Genomic DNA, 20,759 nt, shown 5'->3' on the forward strand with positions numbered 1-20,759 from the left:
CTCATTCTGTTCCGGTTGACTTTTCTTTTTCTCCCTTATGTTTCAAATCATTGATTTGAACCCTGTTTCCTTCCCTTCACCATTTGTTGTGTGTGGATTTTCCTTTGTTTCATTTAGTATGGCCTTCACTTCTTCCCTTATGTATTTGCTGTACTTAAGCATATCTGTCAAGCCTGTGAGCATCTTTTACACCAGTGTTTTGAACTCTACATCTGTTAGGTTGGCTATCTCCCTTGTCACTTAGTTCTCCCACTGGAACCTTGATCCATTCCCTTTTGGGCCATACTTCTCTGTCTCCTCATCTTGACAGGCTCCCTTGTTTGTTTATCTCTGTGTCTTAGGTAAAGATGTCGCACCTGTTATGTTTTAAGGGGTGGTTCCTTAGGTATTCATCAGTACAGGGTGACCCATTTCAGCATACTGTGGCGCTGTGGGGGGGGGGCGGTCTGAGAGGGAACATTGCCGCTTGCTCAGCACTTGTCCCTTTTCCAGGCACTTCTCCCACTTTCATATGGAACTGGTGCCTCTCTAGCTGTTGCCCTGGATGTCGTTCCCAGAGTGGGTGGGTCTGCAGACATTCTAGGACCATGGGGGCCCTTTAAACAAGCAGACTCTGCTCAGAGACCAGCAGTTTCTTCCTCTTCCCCAACCCCCACTGGTTTTCACAGGCAGAAGCAATGAAGCTTTATTTTTCCGATGCTGGAACTGTAGCTGCACGATCTGGTCTGGTGCTGGGAGTGGTCCCCAGGTGTCCCTCCTGACTTTTTTAAATGTGTGACTGTACTTTCTGTCAGCCTGCTGCCGCCGTCACCATATTGCTTCCTCTCCACCCCAGCTCCACCCCTCTTACCTATCTGGATAAGTATTTCTTCTTTATATCTTTGTTTGTGGGACTTCCATGCAGCTCAACTTTCTGGAACGTCTCGTTGTCTCTAGTTTTGAGATAGCTGTATTCCTTCTTAGTTGTGGAGGGAGATGCAGCATGTCTATCTAGGCCTCCATCTTGGCCGGAAGTCCCCGCAAGTTTTATTTATGTGCTGACAAAGTAGTTTGTCACATTGGTAGACCTATAAATTTTTTTGTTTACTAACTTTATTTAAAATAAAACTATTTCCAAAAGTTAAAATAACATATCAATATGTTAAAATTTTTCAACTTCTTTCTATTGGTTCTCTAAATATTAGAGAATACTACAGGCAGAATAATTACTCTTGGCACATATTCAGAGAGTTCAATCAATTTTTATGCATGTCCTTCTCTAAATCCATATCTAAAAAATCTATTCTTTTCAATGCCATTTATTATCATTCTTTTTCACAAATTGCTTACAATCTTCTTCAATGTTGCATTATATGATCACTAATTTTGAAATTGTTAACAACGTCGATTGATTCTTCACTGACCATAACATTTTTAACTTGGAAAATACTCTCTCCATGCTATAATACATAATAAATTCAGAGCAAATGTTGTTAAACAGATAAATTCTAACTGTAAATGTTTAATAAAAAAGTATATATATATTACTTCTGATCAAGTTGGAGGTATAGGTAGACATGCTTTGCCTCCTCATGCAACCACAGAGAGAATTACAACTAAACCTCAAAACAACACCCTGAACTGCCAGAAAATTGAATTATATATAAGTCTAACAACCAAGGATTTAAAGAAGCCATATTCATCCAGATGGGTAGGAGGGGCAGAGACACAGAGATGGGCAGAGAGGCGAAGAGACACAGTGTGGTGTGGAGAGGTGGTGGTGGTGGTGGAACCAGTAGTCCCACATTCACATGCAGTGGATAAAAGTCAAGAGGGACACCTTGGGAGGGAGTGATCCCAGACCCAGGCCAGACTGCACAGCCCAGGGTTCCAGTGCCAGGAACTATAAAAACCAGTGACGGTTGGGGTGGTGGAAGAAACTGCCAGATTTTCAGGAGATTATGATGCTTAAAGGGTCCACATGGTCTTAGAATGTATGCAAACCCACCCACTTTGGGATTCAGCACCAGATCAACAGCTGGAAGGGTTCCAGTCACATATGGGAAGGAGTGAAGTAACTAGAAATGGGTTGAGTGCCAGGAAAACCTCCAGAAGGCAAGCAGTGGCAAACCCTCTCCAAACCCTACCCTGACACAGAGCCACAAAGCAATGAAGTGGGTTACCCTGCCTTGGTGATTACCTAAGGCTCTGCACCACATAATTTACAAGTGCCTTTTCTATAACAGGCCACACTTGTAAGTCAGGGAGTCAAAGCAGCTCTACCTAATATGTAGAAACAAACACAGGGAGGCTGCCAAATTCAGGAGACAAATGAAAGAAAAGAACAAAACCTCAGAAAAAGAATTAAATGAAATGGAAATAACCAACCTATCATATGCAGAGTTCAACACACTAGTAACCAGGACGCTCAAAGAACTCATTGAGTATGGCTACAACATAAAGAAGAAATGAAGGTTACACTAAGTGAAGTAAAGAAAAACCTACAAGGAACCAACAAGTGAAGGAAGGGAAGCCAGGGTTCAAATCAATGGTTTGGAACATAAGGAAGAAATAAGCATTCAGCCAGCACAGCAAGAAGAAACAAGAATTTAAAAAACAAGGAGAGGCTTAGGAATCTCTGGGACCAAACATGCCAACATCTAAATCACAGGGATGCCAGAAGAAGAGGAAGGGCAAAAAATTGAAAACTTACTTGAAAAAATAATGAAAGAAAACTTCCCTAATTTGGTAAAGGATATAGACATACAAGTCCAGGGTGCGCAGAGAGTTCCAAACAAGTTGGACCCAAAGAGGCCCACACCAAGACACATCATAATTAAAATGCCAAAGGTTAAACATAAAAAAAGAATCTTAAAAGCAGCAAGAAAAGAGCAGAGAGTTACCTACAAAGGAGTTCCCATAAGACTATCAGTGGATTTATCAAAAGAAACTTTGCAGGCAAGGAGAGCCATCAAGAAGTATTCAAACTGATGAAAAGCAAGGACCTACAACCAAGATTACTCTATCCAGCAAAGCTATCATTTAGAATGGAAGGGCAGATAAAGTGCTTTGTAGACAAGGTAAAGCTAAAGGAGTTCATAATCACAAAGCCCTTATTACATAAAATGTTAAAGAAATTTATGTAAGAAAAAGAAGAATATCAAAACCATGAACATTAAAAAGGCAACAAATTCACAACTATCAACAGCTGAATCTAAAAAACAAACAACAAAAAAAAAACCCTAAGCAACCAGAACAGCAACAGAATCATAGAGACAGAGATCATTTGGAGGGTTATCAACTGGGAGGGGGAAGGGGGAAAATGGGGGAAAAGATGCATGTATTAAGAAGTCTAATTAGCAGCTACAAATTATCAGGGGGGTGTTAAAAATAGTACAGGAAATGGAGAAGCCAAAGAACTTATATGCATCACCCACGGATATGAACTAAGGGGAGGTATTGCTGAAGAGAAGGGGAATATTGGGCAGAGGGGAGTGAAGGGGGTAAATTGGGACAACTGTAATAGCATAATCAATAAAATACATTTAAAAAAACCAATTTGATCAAAGAATACATGAGAAAAAAGTGTAAATTTCAGCCTAAACATTCTCTTATGGAGTTGGCCATTTTGCTACCTTTCATGGACAAATACTGTCTTTCTTTGATAAATACTTGTAAAAGACAAACTTTGTCAAATAAATTGTATCTATTAATAATTTTTTAATGTAATGGTTCGCTAAATTTGGATGCTGCAACATAATCAGCCTTCCCAATCTCATTCAATTGCAGCAGATATAAAATTATCCAATTAAAAATAACTCCACTCAGATACTCCCCACAGATTGAGTTATCCCAAAGCACAGTTACAGAATTTAAAAACTCACTCTAACCCTTTGAGTTCTCATCACCTAATTTGTTTAGTTTCTTTCTTTCTTTTGCAAGCGTGTTTCATGTTTTATTTCCAATAACTGCAATTTTCTAAAAACTTCAAAAGCTTCTGTTTTTGGGGTTTTTTTGTTTGTTTTTGTTTTTTGCACTTAACTTATTAATACCTTGATTAAAGTTTCCAAATGTTTTTTTAACCAATGCAACTAAAATATGGGGGGCTCGTTTACAAAGAGGTTTGATGCCGATTTTGTATACTTATATTGATTTACAAAGTACCACCATTAAAGTCTTATACAGTCCTAATATCCAACTGATGGAGCAGGCTGCACAGGAAGAATAACCAATGTCTGAAATAAGCAGAATACATGAAATGGAAGGAGAATCTAACAAAATCATGTGAGAGGAGAGCTGATTAGGGCTGGGGACTGGGCTGAGACTACGGACAATTTAATTTTCATCAACTCCAAGCCAGCTGACTGTGTGCTGCCCTCCAGCAGGACCCAGCAGCCCAGTGTATGGGGAGAGGATACACTGAGGTCAAGCTTTGCCTCTGCAGGATAGATGCAGCAGGCAAAGCAGGCCCCTGGTAGGGATACTAAGAAGGGTTAGGCTGGACAAGAAAATCAAAGGAGGAAGGCATTGGGGGTCCTCAATAATGCCAAAGAATAGGCAAGAAATAAAAACCTGAAGGGGTGTTGTGAGCTAGGCTGAAGACAGTCATGGAGTGGTGAAGATTAAGATTATAGAGCTCTGGGGAACAGCATTCTACAGAGTCGCCATGGGGTTGGAGCTGGAAGAACGTTACAGGTTATTATGTGGGTTGTCAACAGGGACACTGAAGGTACCACACTGATCACCCTGGTCATGCGAATTGGGGGATGGGGTCGAAGTCTATGATTCAGACACGAAAGTCTTCAGTAAACAAAGAAGATAGGGAGCTGGCAGAAACAAGGAAGACTTGGGTGGTGGGGACGGGGATAAGCTTGAGAGCCGGAGCCACAAAGCATGGGTTTTTTACTTCAAGATATAAAATTAATCATCCAGACGTGACATTATGGTATCTGTCAGAATTCTAAATTTCTTCTTCAAAACGGGAACCAGAGAACTTCTCTATAACCTCAGCCATTAGCATCCACCTGTGTGAAACATCAAATGTCATATATTCATCAGGGCTTCCAAGCCAGAATCATTACCAAAATACCATCATTATTTACAAAGCCCCTTGGATTCAAAGACATAAGACATGGTTTAAGAAATACCTTCCCAGAAAAATGGAGAAACTCAGCTAGCAAACACAGAAAACCCAACAACTGGATTTCTAACGTCTATGCTGGTTTGACAGAGATTGACACTGAGAAAATGGGGACAGCAATAGACACAAGTACCTGGCATTTTAGACCTGAGGCCTCAGGCTTGTCTAAAACAACTAAACCAGTAACAATAAGAAGCCTCTATGTGACAGACTGACCCAGAGAGGCCAGGCCCTGAGTGATCACAGAACTCACCAGAGGCAGGGGAGCCTAGAATCCACACTCCTGACTCCATTCTAATGCTCTGGCCACCTTACAGCATTCCTAAACGAATCTCTCAAACAAGTCCTGTGAAACTCAGCCACATCTTCCAAATGGGAAAAGGGGGAACTTTGTACCTAATAGTCTCAATGTTCCCTATGAAAAACTTTGAAAAACCGCTTGGATTTCTATGATTCCAATGAAGAGACAGTGATTCCTTCCCTCAAGAAGACAGATGGTGAGGTTGGATTAGATTATGTCCAAGATCACCTTGGGCTATATCCCATGACTCAGTGGTTCCTGCCCTTTAGAAATTTAGATTTAAGTTGCTAAGGCAGGATATAACCACTGAAAAGTAACTGCACCTGGACACGAGTACACTTTTGGGGTTCCAGATCTCCTCCCTCAGATCTCTGTGGCCGCCATTCTTTCTCCTGAACCCAGGCCCCACTAGATGCAGCCTGCCCACCACACTGGGAGCCCGTGTGCTGCCCACTCACCTGCTCACCGCCTGTCCTCCTGCCTCCCAGGCCCCTGACCTCATACCACCACAGGGGCTCCCGTGTGTCCTGCACCTGCTTCTCTGCTGCCAGGATCCCCTTTATCTAAAAGCCACATGCAGGGCCCAGTGCAAAATAAAAATATATGTTCCTTATCCAACACAGCAGGAAAAATGTTCCCCCTTTCTTCTACTGTCTCTCACTGAATCTGTCATGGTGATGTTTATCTGTTATTTAATGCTGCGCTCCCTCAGTCATGGGGATACGTCCCTGTGGGTGAATGCAGATGCCCCCGTGGCACCTGCGTCCCAGCCCACACTGGTATGCCGGGTGTATGCATCCGACTCTAACGCCCCCACCCTTGTGCCCGGGTCCCCACCAGGTGGGAACAGGGTAGCGGGTGGTGGCAGGAGGTGGAACCTGATGTGAACCAGGGCCCCAACCCCCTTGGGCCTCACTTACAAAACACAAATTCAAAGATTAAACTGTTAAGAAATTTAAGATGGCAAGTGCAAAGCATTAAACCCCGAGCATGGATCCCATCTGAGCTCAGGGCTCTGTGCGCCTGTGCCGGTCACGCACCCGTGAGTCAGGCCCGGCCATGCTGCTTATTACCTTACTTCTTCCAGGTCTCTGAGCAAATGTCTCCTTATCAGAGAGGTCTCCCCTGACCATTTGTATGAATTAGCAATCCACCCACCCACTTTCCAGCCTTCTGTATCCTCCTCACTTTCTTTGAATTTTTTCCAATAGACTTTATCACTACCTGATATATACTTATTTATTAACAAATGCATTGCTTGTCTCTCTTCTGCTATAACGTAAGCTCGACAGGGGAAGGGAATTCATTATATTCATTGCTATATCCCCACAGGCGACTAATGCCAAACATATCAGCACTTGTTGGGTTAATGAATGAATGGTTATCACAATGCATTATGACCAATACAGACAAGAATGTCACAGGATCTCAGAAAAGTGAATTCTCCAAGGGTTGGGGCCCCTGGGAGGGTGTGCAGCTCATATTTTCAAGAGAGGCAACTAGAACTCACAACAGTTGCTTTCTTCAAGGTTTGTGCAGGGGGCTCTGGGTCACATGATAGTCTCTGGTGGAGGAGATGCCCTTGGGTGGTGGGTGAGCAGGACTTAGCCAGAGGGATGTACTGGGGGTGGGGCCCTGTGCTCCAGGCTGAAGGGCTGGTACAAAGAGAGGCAATAGGGAGCCTGGGTGGGATGGGAGGGGTTTGATATGGTACTTTAGAAGAAAAGAGGGGGTCTAGATACCTGACAAGAATAGAAAGAGCATTTAAAAACTGGGAAGACGTGAGAGGAAACCAGAGGAAGGAACATCCACATCCTACTTGCAGGGCATGAGAAATTGGTTTGGCTGAAGCAGAGATTCTGTTTCTTTTAATAAGTCATCAAAATAGAATTGCAGTTTAGGAGCATCTCAAACCAGAATGTCTAATCTAACACATTCAAAAACGTATGACTGCAAAGGCAGTTTTCACAAGCCCTAAATTTTTATCTACTAGAGAACTGGAAGCAACGAAGTCAATGGTAATATTGTCTCTCTTTTTTTTTACAGTCCTCAGCTTGCTGACTTTAGGGTATTACATGTATCCTAAATCAAATGTCTGTATAATATGTAAGTTAATAAATAGAAAATTTTCTGGAATGGGTATTTCTTATTCTAAGTATGACCTTACTCTTTGTAGGTATTTTTATGATTTCTCAAATTTAAATATTAGTGACCAGATGTTACTTACAAAAATTTGTACAATTGTTCATATAATGTGTGGGATTTTAAAATTGTGCATACTTTAACACATTAACTGCCATGTGAGTTATATTTAACTCACCCTAGTTTTAAGCCCAGAGCCTTGTGAAACATACACAACTCACACATCACTTTACCTTGGGCACCTCGTGGTGTACAGGCTACTCATGCTACCATGCTATAACATACATATTACATGAAGAGTGGCCTCATGGATAAAACCCTGCAGATGGTTCATGAAAATCTTACTTATTGATGGTGTTATTGTTAAATCAATACTGGCAATTTAAAAACATGGATCAAATGAATAGAAGTTAATTAATTTATTTTCTATTTATTTTACCTTTAAATTTCACTAAATCTGACATGTAAACAAAACTTCCTGTATGAACTGTTTCCAAATTTTCCTATTACTTTTTCATCAAGTCACAAAGAAATATTTTTTTTCAATGTTTTTATTCTATTTTCATAATAAAAAATTGTGGTTCCAGGGAAAACTTTTTTTTTCTAGTATGGCAGTCAATGTGTTAGAGAAGTCACTTAAAATTTAAAAAATGTTAATTTTATTCAAATTGGATAAAATAGGTAAGATGATGTTTAGAAAAGTATTAGGAAAATCTTTTAGCAAAAATAATTGTATTAAAAATATGGTTATAAAAATTCAAAACTGTTGCAAAACACAAAGGACATTACAATTAATAAAAGCATCAATTCGCCAAGAAGATACATGTCCCAAACATGTACCAAAAATCAGAGCTCCAAAGTATATAGAGCAAACATTGACAAAATTGAAGGGAAAATAGACAGCTTTATGAAAATGACAGGAGACTTCAGGACCCAATTTTCCACAATACATAGAACAACCACACAAGATCAGTATGGAGACAGAAGACTTCAACACTACAGACGAATTAGACCTAATAGACATATACAGAACATCACCCAACCAAAGTTAAATACACATTTTTCTCCAGTTCACATGGAACAGTCTCCATGTGACAAAACCAAGCTTAATAAATTTTAAAAGACTGAATCATATGAAGTATCTTTTCCAATCACAACAGAAGGAAACTGGAAATCAACACAGAAAACTGGAAAATTCACAAATACATAGAAATTAAACAAATAGTCATAAACAGCCAATGAGTCAAAGAAGAAATCACAAGGTAAGTAAGAAACTCTCTTGAGGAAAATGAAAACACAACATACCAAAATGTTTGGGATGTAGCAAAACAAACAAACAAAAAAAGCTAAGAAAAAATACAGTTATAAAAGCTTACATTAAAAGAGAAGAAAGTTCTCAAAAACTATGATAGTATATTGGCAACTTTATACAGTTGAACCTAGTAATATTGGTTCATAATTACACTGGGCCTTGGCTTTTCTTTGTTCTTTGCCTTCTTCACTCTCTCAGCCCTTTATACCTCAGTGGGCCTGCAGTGGCAGGAGCGGAGGAAAGGCTCATTAGACAGTAAGCTGGAGGGTGACAAAGCAGCAGCCGCTGCAGCCAGAAGCACTAAGTTTGCCTCTGCCGGCATCTCCTGCCACATCTCCCACCAAGACATCACAGTCCCCCACCCCAGCCAGGTCTGTCCCCGAAGGACGAAACCCGATGCATACCACCCCCAGAGATGGATCCCAACAGACTGGGCCCCTGGTAGATGGAACCCCTTACAGATTGAATCTCCCCAGGACTGAAATTCTCACAGACCAGACACCCCAGCAACAGAAACCCTCAGAGATTGACCCCCCCCGACTGAATCTTCACCTTCTAGAGCCCCCATTTACCTGAACCTCACAGACTGAGCTCCTCACATCCCGCCCAGCACATCCATCTGGCTAAGTCCTGCTCACCTTCCACCAAGGGCGTCTCCTCCACTGGGTACTCCCTCTGACCCACAGCTCTGGACACAAACCTTGAGGGACACCATGGCTGTGGGTTATGACTGTTCTCCACAAGGAGAGCCCCACTGGAGAGCACTCACTATGCCTTGTGTATATCCTTAAAACACCTGCCACCCTCCTGACACTGAAGAAAAGTCACAGGCCCTCTAGGCTCTCATAAGTGTCTCTTGTGAACAATGATAAGATTTTGGTAATTTATATGGAAATCTATTAAGGTGTCATAGTCAGACACACTTTTTTCCTCATTATGCTTAGCTACTTACAAAAGACTGTATTAGGTATAATAATTTGTATTCTAATTAAAATTGTTTCTGGAAACACACTGTATGAATTATGAATAAAATATCTACATGAGGCAACCCCCACAAACAGAGAAATGTTCAAACAGCTTCATGCACAAACCAATGGAGTAAATAAACAATAATTTCTCTGGGAAGCTGTGTATATTTTCATATCTTGGACTACTAAGGAATAAAAATAATATTGTTTAAACAAAGTGTGTTTAATGATTAGTTTTTAAAGTTCAGCGGGTAACTTGCTATACATATCTTAATGCTATCATAGAATGAAAGGAATATCAAAAATACTCTTATCTCATGTGGAAAATGCACAATGTAACAAATCACAATACTGATAAAACACACTCATCCATATTCATCTACTCCTTCATTAATTGAAAGAAATTATTTAAGAAAGAGATGTAATCATTGCTGTGATGAACTGAGATTGCTTTAATGATTTCCTGTGATATAATTTAGGGTTATTTTTTCCCTCACAGACCACTAAAAGCTACAGGGCATTTTCTAGTTTCTGCTTTAAAAATACTGATTGAATCATAAGTGATAAATTTTTCCAGGTAAACTAAACTATTCACATTAATATTCCCTACAAAATTTTTTTCCTAGAAAATGTCATCAGTGAATTATATTACACTGGTTAATGGCATTTGCTGGGTCACTTGCTGATTTGGATAAATGACCCAAACTTTCTGCTCAGATTCTTTATGTAAACTTGAAATAATAGTTGCTCCTAAGTTTGTTGTAAGAATTAAGTGAGTAATTAATGTAAACCAGTATTCCTTGTATATGTAATCATATCAACTGAAAAAATATCTATTAAGTATCTGTTGTAATATGCAAACACTGTTCTAGCAGAAGACAAAGCAGAGATAAACTTCATGGCGGTGACAAGTATTACAGACAAAATCAAAGTTGGGGAAGGGGACAGGGAGTGAATGTGTGTGGTAGAAAGTTTTGGTAGTGTTGCTATCTCATACAAGGGAATTTGGGAATATCTCAATGAAAAGGTGACATTTGGCAGAAATTCTAACATTTCCTTCATTCTGTTATAGCATTCAGATAGGTAAGGGAATGTGTTCCAGGCAGGGAGATGAGAAGGAATGAAGGCTGTGTGTGTCTGAGCAACAACAAGGAGGCCTATCTGGCAGCAGCTGAGTGAGATGGAGAGAGAGAAGTGGGCATGCAGTCAGAGAGGCTACCAGGAGACTGTCATGGAGTGCCCTGGAGATCACATTAAGGACCTGGTCTTTTACTCTGAGATGGAAAGCCAATGGGAGTTTTCAACAGAGGCATGACAGGGTCTGGCTAACAAACTGAGAAAGAACAGTGCTGTAGGGAAAGGTTGGGGAAGAAAGATAAGTTTTATGTATGATAGCATTTTGCACCAGACTGGTAGCAGTGCAGATGATGATAGAACGGTTGGATGCTCAGTACTGTATGTATCAAGATGGCGACCACAGAATTTGCCAATGGATGGGATTATAGGGCGTAAGAGAAAAAGACGAGTTAAGGATGATTGTGAGGCTTTGACCTGAGCAGCTGGAAGAATGGAGTTGTTATTTGCTAAGATGAGAGAGACAGCAGAAAAAGTAGGTTTTGTGGAAAATCTGGAAGTTTATTTTGGATCTGGTAAGTGAATGATTCTTATTACACAGCCAAGTGAAGCTATTGAGTAGACAGATATAAAGCCTGGGTTTGAGAGAGTGGTCCAGGCTGATGATGTAAATTCAGGACATACAGAAATTTAAGTCTTACTGAAAATATAATAGGATTCAATAGGGAATATAATCTTTCTTAAAAAAATTAATCCTGATGTGTCATTTGAATTGTATCAGCCTGAAGTGTATTTTACATCTTAAGTTGCTATAGATGCGAAAGGGGAGGTAATAAGGCCATGTCCTTTATCATCTCCAAATATGCGAGCTGCTATTCCACAAGCAACATGAGATGAGAAATAAATTCTAAACAACTTGGTTCTTCATTTGTAACTTATTCCACTGTCATACTGACCTCACACCATCTAAAGAATGTTTCGATTCTGAAAAACATTTGTCCAAAAACCCAAATAAAATGTAAACACAGAACTCTATAAGCAATCAAGTCTCTTCTGCTGCAACAGCACAGGAAAAAAAGCATGCTACAGTACTGAGAATCAAAACAATTAGCTAAGATAAAATTATGGTGCTGAACATCCCTATTATATTTGAGCATCAGGTGATGTTTCCTAGGTAACCATAAGTCTCCCAGGCACAAATATTGTAAAATACAGTCCCCCCAAATGTTATGTTCAAGATCCTCCCCAAGTATTTAGAAATCAAGTGTTTTCTAAGCTCTTCCAAAAAACCCGTTACCAACTTTCCATTGACCAAACAGAAAAGACATGGGGGTTTCAGGAACAAACACTGTTAGGACTTGTCTACAAGAATGAAAACACAACACCACAAAATCTTCCAAACAAACCAAATATTTTCCCAATATTCTGATACATCAAGGGTTTTCTGTCATTTTTTTCTATTTTTCCTTTCTTTGCCATTGCTTTTAAAGTGTCTCACTGAATTAGATAACTAATAAAGAAGAGGAAGGAATAAGAGTGAGGACAATTTGAATTTTCAGAATATCTGACATGAAACACTTTAAAGAAACACATGACATTAAAATACACTTAATATTGAGAACTAAATTATCAAAGTTTTACCAAACAGAATTCCTTTAGCAGTCAACCAGAATTAATGTAAATTGCAGATGACATGATTATATAGAAAATGCTACATAATCCACAAAACAACTACTGTTACAGAAACAGGGGAGTCCAAAACCAAACTCCAGAGTTTGCGGCTGGGAGATAGGCAGCAGGAAGCAGCTTTCAGGATGCCCTTGCATGCCTGGAGATAGTGGCTGGAAACATTGTTGCAAAGATCGGCTTACTTCCAAGACTCAGGAAGATTGGGAGGGATCTTGGACTGTGGGCTGGTACGGAAGAAGCAGACAGAGCCTAAGTAGGGTCAGAACTGTTTGCAACACCCACTGCGTGAGAGGACGCAGGGGGAGAGAGGAGGCAGGGAGGAAGAGAAGCAGCTGTGGACATATTTTGGGCTGGCTCTCCTCTAGGAGGCCCTCTCTCTCAGGCTCTCTCTCTGGCCCTCACTCTCTGGCTCTCGCTCTGGTGGGCTCCCTCCATCTGGCTTGGAGAAGGGATCTCCAGGCTGCTTTAAGAAGAGGCTCTTGCCAGGCTGCTTTGAGGAGAGGAGATCCATGCGGTTTGCAGGAAGAAGGCAGTTTACAAGGAGGCTGAGAATCCAGGCAGTCCTGCATTGAGAGCTGGAGGGCACCACAGCATAGAAAGGGCCTCCCCAATCAGAACTGAGTGATTGGCAGCTGCTGGTAAAGCTGAACTGTGCCTAGGAAGTAGGGAAACGGTGTTTCTGACTTTCCTAGGACTGGCCAGGTCTGCGAGGGGGAGGCAGGACTATGTGTAAATAAACAATTCTTTTTCTTTTCACCAAACTCTGGTATTCAGAGTTATAATTCTGGCGGGGGGCAATTGGGCCCCTAACTAAACAGCCCGTGGGTTCTGTTTCAATCGAAGCAGCCCAAGGGTTTCTGTTACACTACTACAACTAATAAATGAATTTAGCAAGGTCATAGGTTAATGCATAAAAATCAATTGCATTTTTTTTTTCAGATTTAATGTGTTTTATTGATTAAAATATTACATTTGTGCCACTTTCCCTTCCCTCTGCTCCCCTCCACCCGGTGGTCCCCTCCCTCCAGTTGTCCCCCCCTTTTAGATTATGTCCATTAGTTGTGCTTACAGTTCCTCCCAACCTCTCTCCGTCTATTCCATTCCCTCCTACCATGATCCCCAATTCCTATATCATCTCCCTCCCTCTCCCCACTCCCCCTCCCTGTTGACCTCCCCCCACTATGTTTCCCTTACCCACAGTTCCTTTTCCACTCTCGTTGCCTGTTTCGTTTGCCTTTGTTTCATCTCCCTAGCTTCTGTTTTTTAAACCAGTCCCTTTAACTTCTCATATAACAGTGGTTTGGATCTAATGAACTCTTTCAGTTTTATTTTGTCCTGGAAACACTTTCTCTGTCCTTCTATTCTGAATGACAATTTCGCTGGATAGAGTATTCGTGGTTGTAGGTTTTGGATTTTCATTACTTTGAATATTTCTTGCCAGTTCCTTCTTGCTTGTAGGGTTTCCCTTGAGAAGTCAGCTGATAGTCTAATTGGGACCCCTTTGTACATAATTCTTTTCTTCTCTCTTGCTGCTTTTAAGATTCTCTCTTTATCTTTAATTTTTGACATTTTGATTATAATGTGTCTTGGAGTGGTTCTCCCTGGGTCCAGTCTCTTGGGAACTCTCCTTGCTTCTTGGACCTGCAAGTCTATTCCCTTCCCCAAGTCTGGGAAGTTCTCCTTTATTATATTTTCACTCAATTTTTCAAGTTCTAGTTCATCTTCCTCATTCTCTGGCAAACCAATGATTCTTATGTTGGGCCTTTTATAGCTGTCCCAGAGGTTTCTGATCCTCTCATTGTTGCTTGCCATTTCCTCTCGCTGCATTGGTTGACTGCTTGTTCCTTCTCCATATTCCAGTTTGTTGAAATGGACTCTGGATTCCTCACCATCTGTCTCGTATGTGGTTTTGTTCCTTTCGTTATGAAAGTTTTTCGCTTCTTTCATATCTTTTTCCTGCTCTTTTGTGAATTCTGTAAGCCACCTGATAACAATGGCCCAGAACTGAGCTTCTGACAGGTTTCTTATCTGTTCATCTGTCAGGTTCTCTATCTGCTGTCTGGTGAGTTGTGTTACCGGTATTTCTAAAGTTGCCTGCCTCATTTTGACAGATGCGTTTTGTTTTCCTGGGCTGGCTGTCGGGGGCAGGGGGCAGTGCCTGCGTACGCGTCACAAATCAGCGACCGGCCAGCGCGCGACCTATTTCGCAGCCCTGTGGTGCTTTCTGTGGGGGCGGGGGTCCAAGATGGATTCACACAGTTATTCAGCTAGGAGACCGGGATCCGTCCTCCCGCCCCCCTGGGCCTCACTGTTCAAGGCGATGCTGCGGCTGCTCCCCAGCGCCGGAGTCGCGCACGCCAGGGGCTTGATTCGCCGCCCCGCCCCGCCGCTCCGCAAACAGCTTTGCCTTCTTTAACTCTTACCTGCCCAAATGGCACCGCTGGTTTATAACTTCATATGTTGGGCTTCCGTGTAGCTTTATTTTCTGGAATTTCTAGTTATCCTTTGTTTTGAAGTAGTTGTGTTCCTCTATAGTTGTGGAGGGAGACCTAGCGTGTCCGTCTAAGCCTCCATCTTGGCCGGAAGTCCCTCAATTGCATTTTTATATAATATCAACAAGCCACTGGAAAATGATAAAAATCCATTTATAAAATAAAAACTATTTCAAAATAAATTCTATAAAGGTATGGATGACTACACACTGAAAAATATAAAGCATTAAGAGAACTGAAAGATCTAAATACGTGAAAGTATTAATCATGTTTATGGATTGGAAGGCTCAACTTTTTAAGTTGTCAACTTTTTCCTAAATTGATTCCCAAATAAGAGTGAATGCAATCCCAAACAAAATTCCCCAAAGCATTTTTGGGAAAAAAAGGTTAAATGATTCTAAAATTTATAGGAAAATGCAAAAAATCTAGAATACCCAAAGAAATATTAAGAAAAAACTGACAGGACTTACACAACATGATTTTAAGACTTAGGAGAAAGATGCAGTGTGGTATTGACAAAAGGACAGATGTACAGAGTAATGGGATAAAATACTGAGTCCAGAAATTAACCTAGCCATATTTGATTTTTGACAAAGATGCCAAGGCATTTAGTTGGGGAAAGAAAATTGTTTCCCAACAAACAATGCTGAAATTGGATATTGCCATGGTGAAAACAAACAAAACATAAAGCAATCAAATGAACATAAAAATTCATTTGAAGTTGATCTTGAAATATACCTAAATGGAAATGGTAAAACTATAAAACTTCCAGAAGAAAAAAAAAAGCAAACTTGGGACGGCAAAAGCTTCTCATACAGGACATAATAAACACAACCGGAAGAGAAACCAAATTGATATAAGTTGGAATTTTTTACCATTAAAACATTTCCTAGTCAAAGGTATCATTAAGAATAAGGTGATGGTTTCTTAGATATGCTACCAAAAACATAAGTGACAAAAGAAAAAAATAAACCATACTAAATCAGCATTAAAGATTTTGGTAATGTAAATGATACCATCAAGAAAGTGATAAATAATAAAATATTCAAGTGTTGACAAGAAGTAGAGAACAGGAACTTAAATACACTGCAGACAAAACTATAAAATGATAAAAACCACTTTGGAAAACTGTAAGGCAGTTTCTGAAAAACTTCAAAATAATACCTCCTATATGGCTCACTCATTTTACTTCTAGGAATTCACCCAAACATACACCAAGGCTTGTACATGAACGTTCATGGCAAACTTTATTCATAATGGCTCCCAAATGGGAAATAACCTAGCTGCCTATCAACAGGTAAGCGGATAAAGTGGAACTGTCCAGACAAGGGAATACTGCTCAGCAATAAGAAGGAATGAACTACTGATCCACACTACTACATGGGTGAATGTCAATAAGTATGAGTGAAATAGGCCAGACACAAACGTGTACATGCTATATAATCCCATTTAGATAGTATTTTTTTAAATGCAAAGGAGCCTTGGCCAGGGTGGCTCAGTTGGTTGGAGTGTTATCCTGTGGACCCAAAGTTGCAGGTTCAATTCCTGGTCAGGGCACATACCTGGGTTTTAGGTTTGATCCCCAGTTGGAGTGTGTACTAGAGGGCAACCAATTGATGTTTCTCTCTCACATCTCTCTCTCCCTCTCCCTCTCTCTCTCTTTCTCTCCTACCCCCTTCTCTAAAAGCAATGAAAAAAAAAAATCCTCAGATGAAGATAAAAAAATGAAAAAAAGGAAACCAACCGTATGGGAAAACATATTTGCCAATGATACCTCAGACAAGGGATTGATTTCCAAAATCTATAAAGAACTTATATGGCTCAACACCAAGAAGACAGACAACCCAATTAAAAAATGGGCAAAGGACCTGAATGAGCACTTCTCCAAAGAGGACATACAGAGGCTACATCAGCATATGAAAGAATGCTCAGCATCACTAGCCATCAGAGAGATGCAAATAAAAACCACAATGAGATACCACCTCATACCAGTCAGAATGGCCATCATCAACAAATCAACAAACAACAAGTCCTGGCGAGGATGTGGAGAAACGGGAACCCTACTGCACTGCTGGTGGGAATGCAGACTGGTGCAGCCACTATGGAAAACAGTATGGAATTTCCTCAAAAAAACTAAAAATGAAACTGCCTTTTGATCCAGCAATTCCACTGCTAGGGTTATATCCAAAGAACCCTGAAACACCAATTCAAAAGAACCTATGCACCCCTATGTTCATAGAAGCACTGTTTACAATAGCCAAGTGCTGGAAAGAGCCTAAGTGCCCATCTGTAGATGAGTGGATCAAAAAACTGTGGTACATTTACACAATGGAGTACTATGCAGCAGAGACAAAGAAAGAACTCCTGCCATTTGCAACAACATGGATGGAACTAGAGAGAATTATGCTTAGCTAACGAAATAAGCCAGGCAACAAAAGACAAATACCATACGATATCACCTAATACAGGAAACTAATGAACAACACAAACAAATGAGCAAAACTGAACCAGAAGCATGTAAACAAGGAGCAGACTAACAGTGACAAGGGGGGGGGGGGAGAGAAGCAGGTAAGAAGGGGAAGGGTCTAGTCAAGGAACATGTATAAATGACCCATGGGCATGGACAACAGGGTGGGGATTGATTGTGGGAGAAGGGGTGGGAAGGGTGGGGGGAGGCAAAGGGGAAAAAAGTGGGACAACTGTAATAGAAAATTTAAAAAAAAGAAACATGTCATGAATTTTAAAAAAGGAAAAGAAAAAAAACGTAAAAGAATCTACTGAATGAAAGCGGACCACTGGCTGGCTGGAATTAGAAGCAAGGGAGGGAGAACTTCAAACTGCCACAAGGTATCTTTTGGAGTGATGGAAATTTTCTCTTCGTGATTGTGGTGGAGGCTTCCTGGGCATGATTCTTTCATATTCATTACTGAATTGTTCAATTTAAATGGGTGCAGTCAATTGTATGCAAATTATTCCTCCATAAAGCTGATTTTTAAAAAGTAATGAGAAACAATGAAAATATTCATGCAAGTTAACTGTATAATTAGCATAGCCAGTCTTTATGTAAATAGTGCCTCTAAAATGTTCAACAGCACTTTGTTTCTTTCTTATGTACTTCAAACACTGCCTTTAGATCTGGATTTCATGATTAATTTGCCTGACAAACCTCACTCGGTGCCCCCTAAGAGTTCATTCCAACCCCACTCTCTCTGCATTAATACAAATTCTGAATGAGTGTGGTCTATATTAAGTTTAATTGCAAAAGAGTGGAAAGCATGATAGAAAAGCTCAGTGAGGGGTGGGGACAGCTGTGCTGAGAGTACAGCATCCAGGCTTTGTTTGTTCTAAGGTTCATACTGTTCAAACTCTTTTAAGCTCTCATGCCAACTGATCTTCATAAACTTCTGCTGGTAAGTATACAGATGGTCTCCAACCTACAATAGCTCAACTTACAACTTTATCTGCAGAGACAATACTGATGAAATGATATGGATGTCCATAAAGAAACTAGTCTGTATTAAGGAGCTACTACGTCTGGCAGACCATTTCCCACACATTTCTCTCACTCAAGACTCACTATCGCCCACTAATGTAAATATTATGATGACCCCCATTTTTTTCCAATTAGGAAACTGATACTCAGAGATGTCCAGTTATTTGCCCAAATTCACATAGCCAGTAAGAAGCAGAACTGAGAGTTACATATTTGAGGTACTTTTCAACTGATTTAAGTGACAGTTTCAGCAGAGAATTAAAGCAAGTATTAACACTTTTAAAAAAATCATCGATAAAAATGCACACATTTAAATACACTACTGACATTTTGTGAGGCTTTTTCTTGTCACCAGAGTTTCATGTTCTTCCTATTAGGCAGTCAATATTTGGTGGGAAATTGATTCACCTGCTTCTTTAAGAGCAGACTCTATACAAAGCAAAAGTCACATGAGCTTCTAGGGAGTGTTCCCAGATTGGGGAGAGCTACCACCTCTCAGAAGGACTAGAAATGTGGCAAAGTATAAAACAAACAGGATAGCAAGGAACTAGGAAAGACTGGACTTATGCAGCTGGGAGCTGGAATGGAGCCTGTAGTCAAAACTGCTTGAGCTGCCAGGCCCAAGGCTGGCAGTAATACACATATCTGTAAAACTGCTGGTTACTACCTAGGACTGTCATTTGCCATTAGCTTCCAGTTTGGAAACTTTTTAAATCTTTATACAGAAATGTTATAACCTACTAAAAAGATTTTAAAAGACAATAAAAGACTGAATAAAATGCCTTGATGAGCACTTACTTGCATCCTAACATGATCCCCAGTGAAGGTGTTGTTTAAACGTTCATAGGGGAAAAATAGATTTAAAAAATTGTGAGACTAACCCTTAATTCTCCTGAATAGCATTGGCAATCCAAAGTCTGAAAATTATAAATATAATAATATAAATACTTATTCTGACTTTCAACAAGAGTTTTCTTCAGTCACTCAGCTCAATAATACAGTATTTCAGAATTTTATTTTCTCAGGTCATGATTAAAGTGTAACACTCTTATACAGTTTCCATCACTTAATTCTAATAAATCTAGTAGTCCTGAACAACGCCAAGGAATTATATCACTAAGAGTGAAGCATCTGTGTGTGTGAGGGGAGAGGCTAATTTCATCTCACATTTAAACAACACATGTTCAAGTCCAGTTGCTAACTGAACATTTGCCTTTCTTATTTCCCCCGTCTTCTGGTAATCTTCAGTATTACTAGAATGCAGAAATAATCTACTAGGGTAATAATGTCAAGGTCTAACTCCAGTTACATTTTTCTTATTCTGGCATGAACTCCAGTTCAGTCACAAGTGTGTTTATCAGGCAGCAGAAGAAAAGAGGGAAGGGACAGAACACACAACTACCATCTGCTGCTACCAAGGGTGGGAGTTCCTCCTAGAGACAAGAGCAGAGTGTACTTTATAGTGGGCTCACAGAAGTGTTTTCAGGAAGCAACATTTGGACCTTGCACATTAAAAAGCAAAACAGTCATCCTGAAGGTTGGTGTACCCTGCAAAATGGTAGCATCGAATCCCACTGTGGAAACTTCAGATTTTCAGTCTAATGCAGCAGCTACAGGTGAGACCAAGAGAGGCCTGCAGCCTCCTGTATTTGGCCAACGGTCTTTAGTTGGGTACACAGACCTCCAATGTCCCACAGTCCTCACCACTCCCTATTGTATTACTTGACCCACTACATTAATTAACTTTACCACCTGGTCCTTCAGGCATTTGAGTTTGCAAGCCCTGGTCCACATTCATCAATTTAAAAAGGTACTTACAGCTGCATGACCAAGTATAAGTGATTTGAGCTTTCATAAATATCTTCCAGGGCAACGATGTTTTCATGCTTAATCCTGAAAGAAAAAAATGAAACAAAAAAAATATATATAAGAGACATGAAAACCTTTAAAAACAGATGTCATTATAGCAAAAAGTTTTAAATGTTAAAAAGAAACAACAGGCTCAATATGGAATCACCCGTGCTAAGCCCCACGTCAGCAAGCCAAGACTAAATACCTAATCCAATTGCAGTTACAACTGCCAGAAATGTAATCTTAACCGGTGAGACTGGAATTTTCTGGTTGACACAAAAGGTAAAAGGTGACCAAACTGAGAAACAATCCATTATT

The 20,759-nt window shown here is 40.3% G+C and overlaps 1 protein-coding gene across 2 annotated transcripts in view; it reads right to left on the reverse strand.

Moving 5' to 3' along the window:
* The window catches only part of CAMK1D (calcium/calmodulin dependent protein kinase ID), a 405,862-nt gene that overhangs the window by 141,123 nt on the left and 243,980 nt on the right, over positions 1-20,759 (reverse strand). For both annotated transcript variants that reach the window (XM_090266536.1, XM_090266535.1), the window contains exon 3: positions 20,409-20,483. In XM_090266536.1, the coding sequence (XP_090122662.1) occupies positions 20,409-20,483 (75 nt within the window). The remainder of the gene's footprint in view (positions 1-20,408; positions 20,484-20,759) is intronic.

The sequence above is a fragment of the Furipterus horrens genome, unplaced genomic scaffold (assembly GCF_987537825.1).
Source record: "Furipterus horrens unplaced genomic scaffold, mFurHor1.1.pri manual_scaffold_2, whole genome shotgun sequence".
Taxonomy (NCBI): domain Eukaryota; kingdom Metazoa; phylum Chordata; class Mammalia; order Chiroptera; family Furipteridae; genus Furipterus; species Furipterus horrens.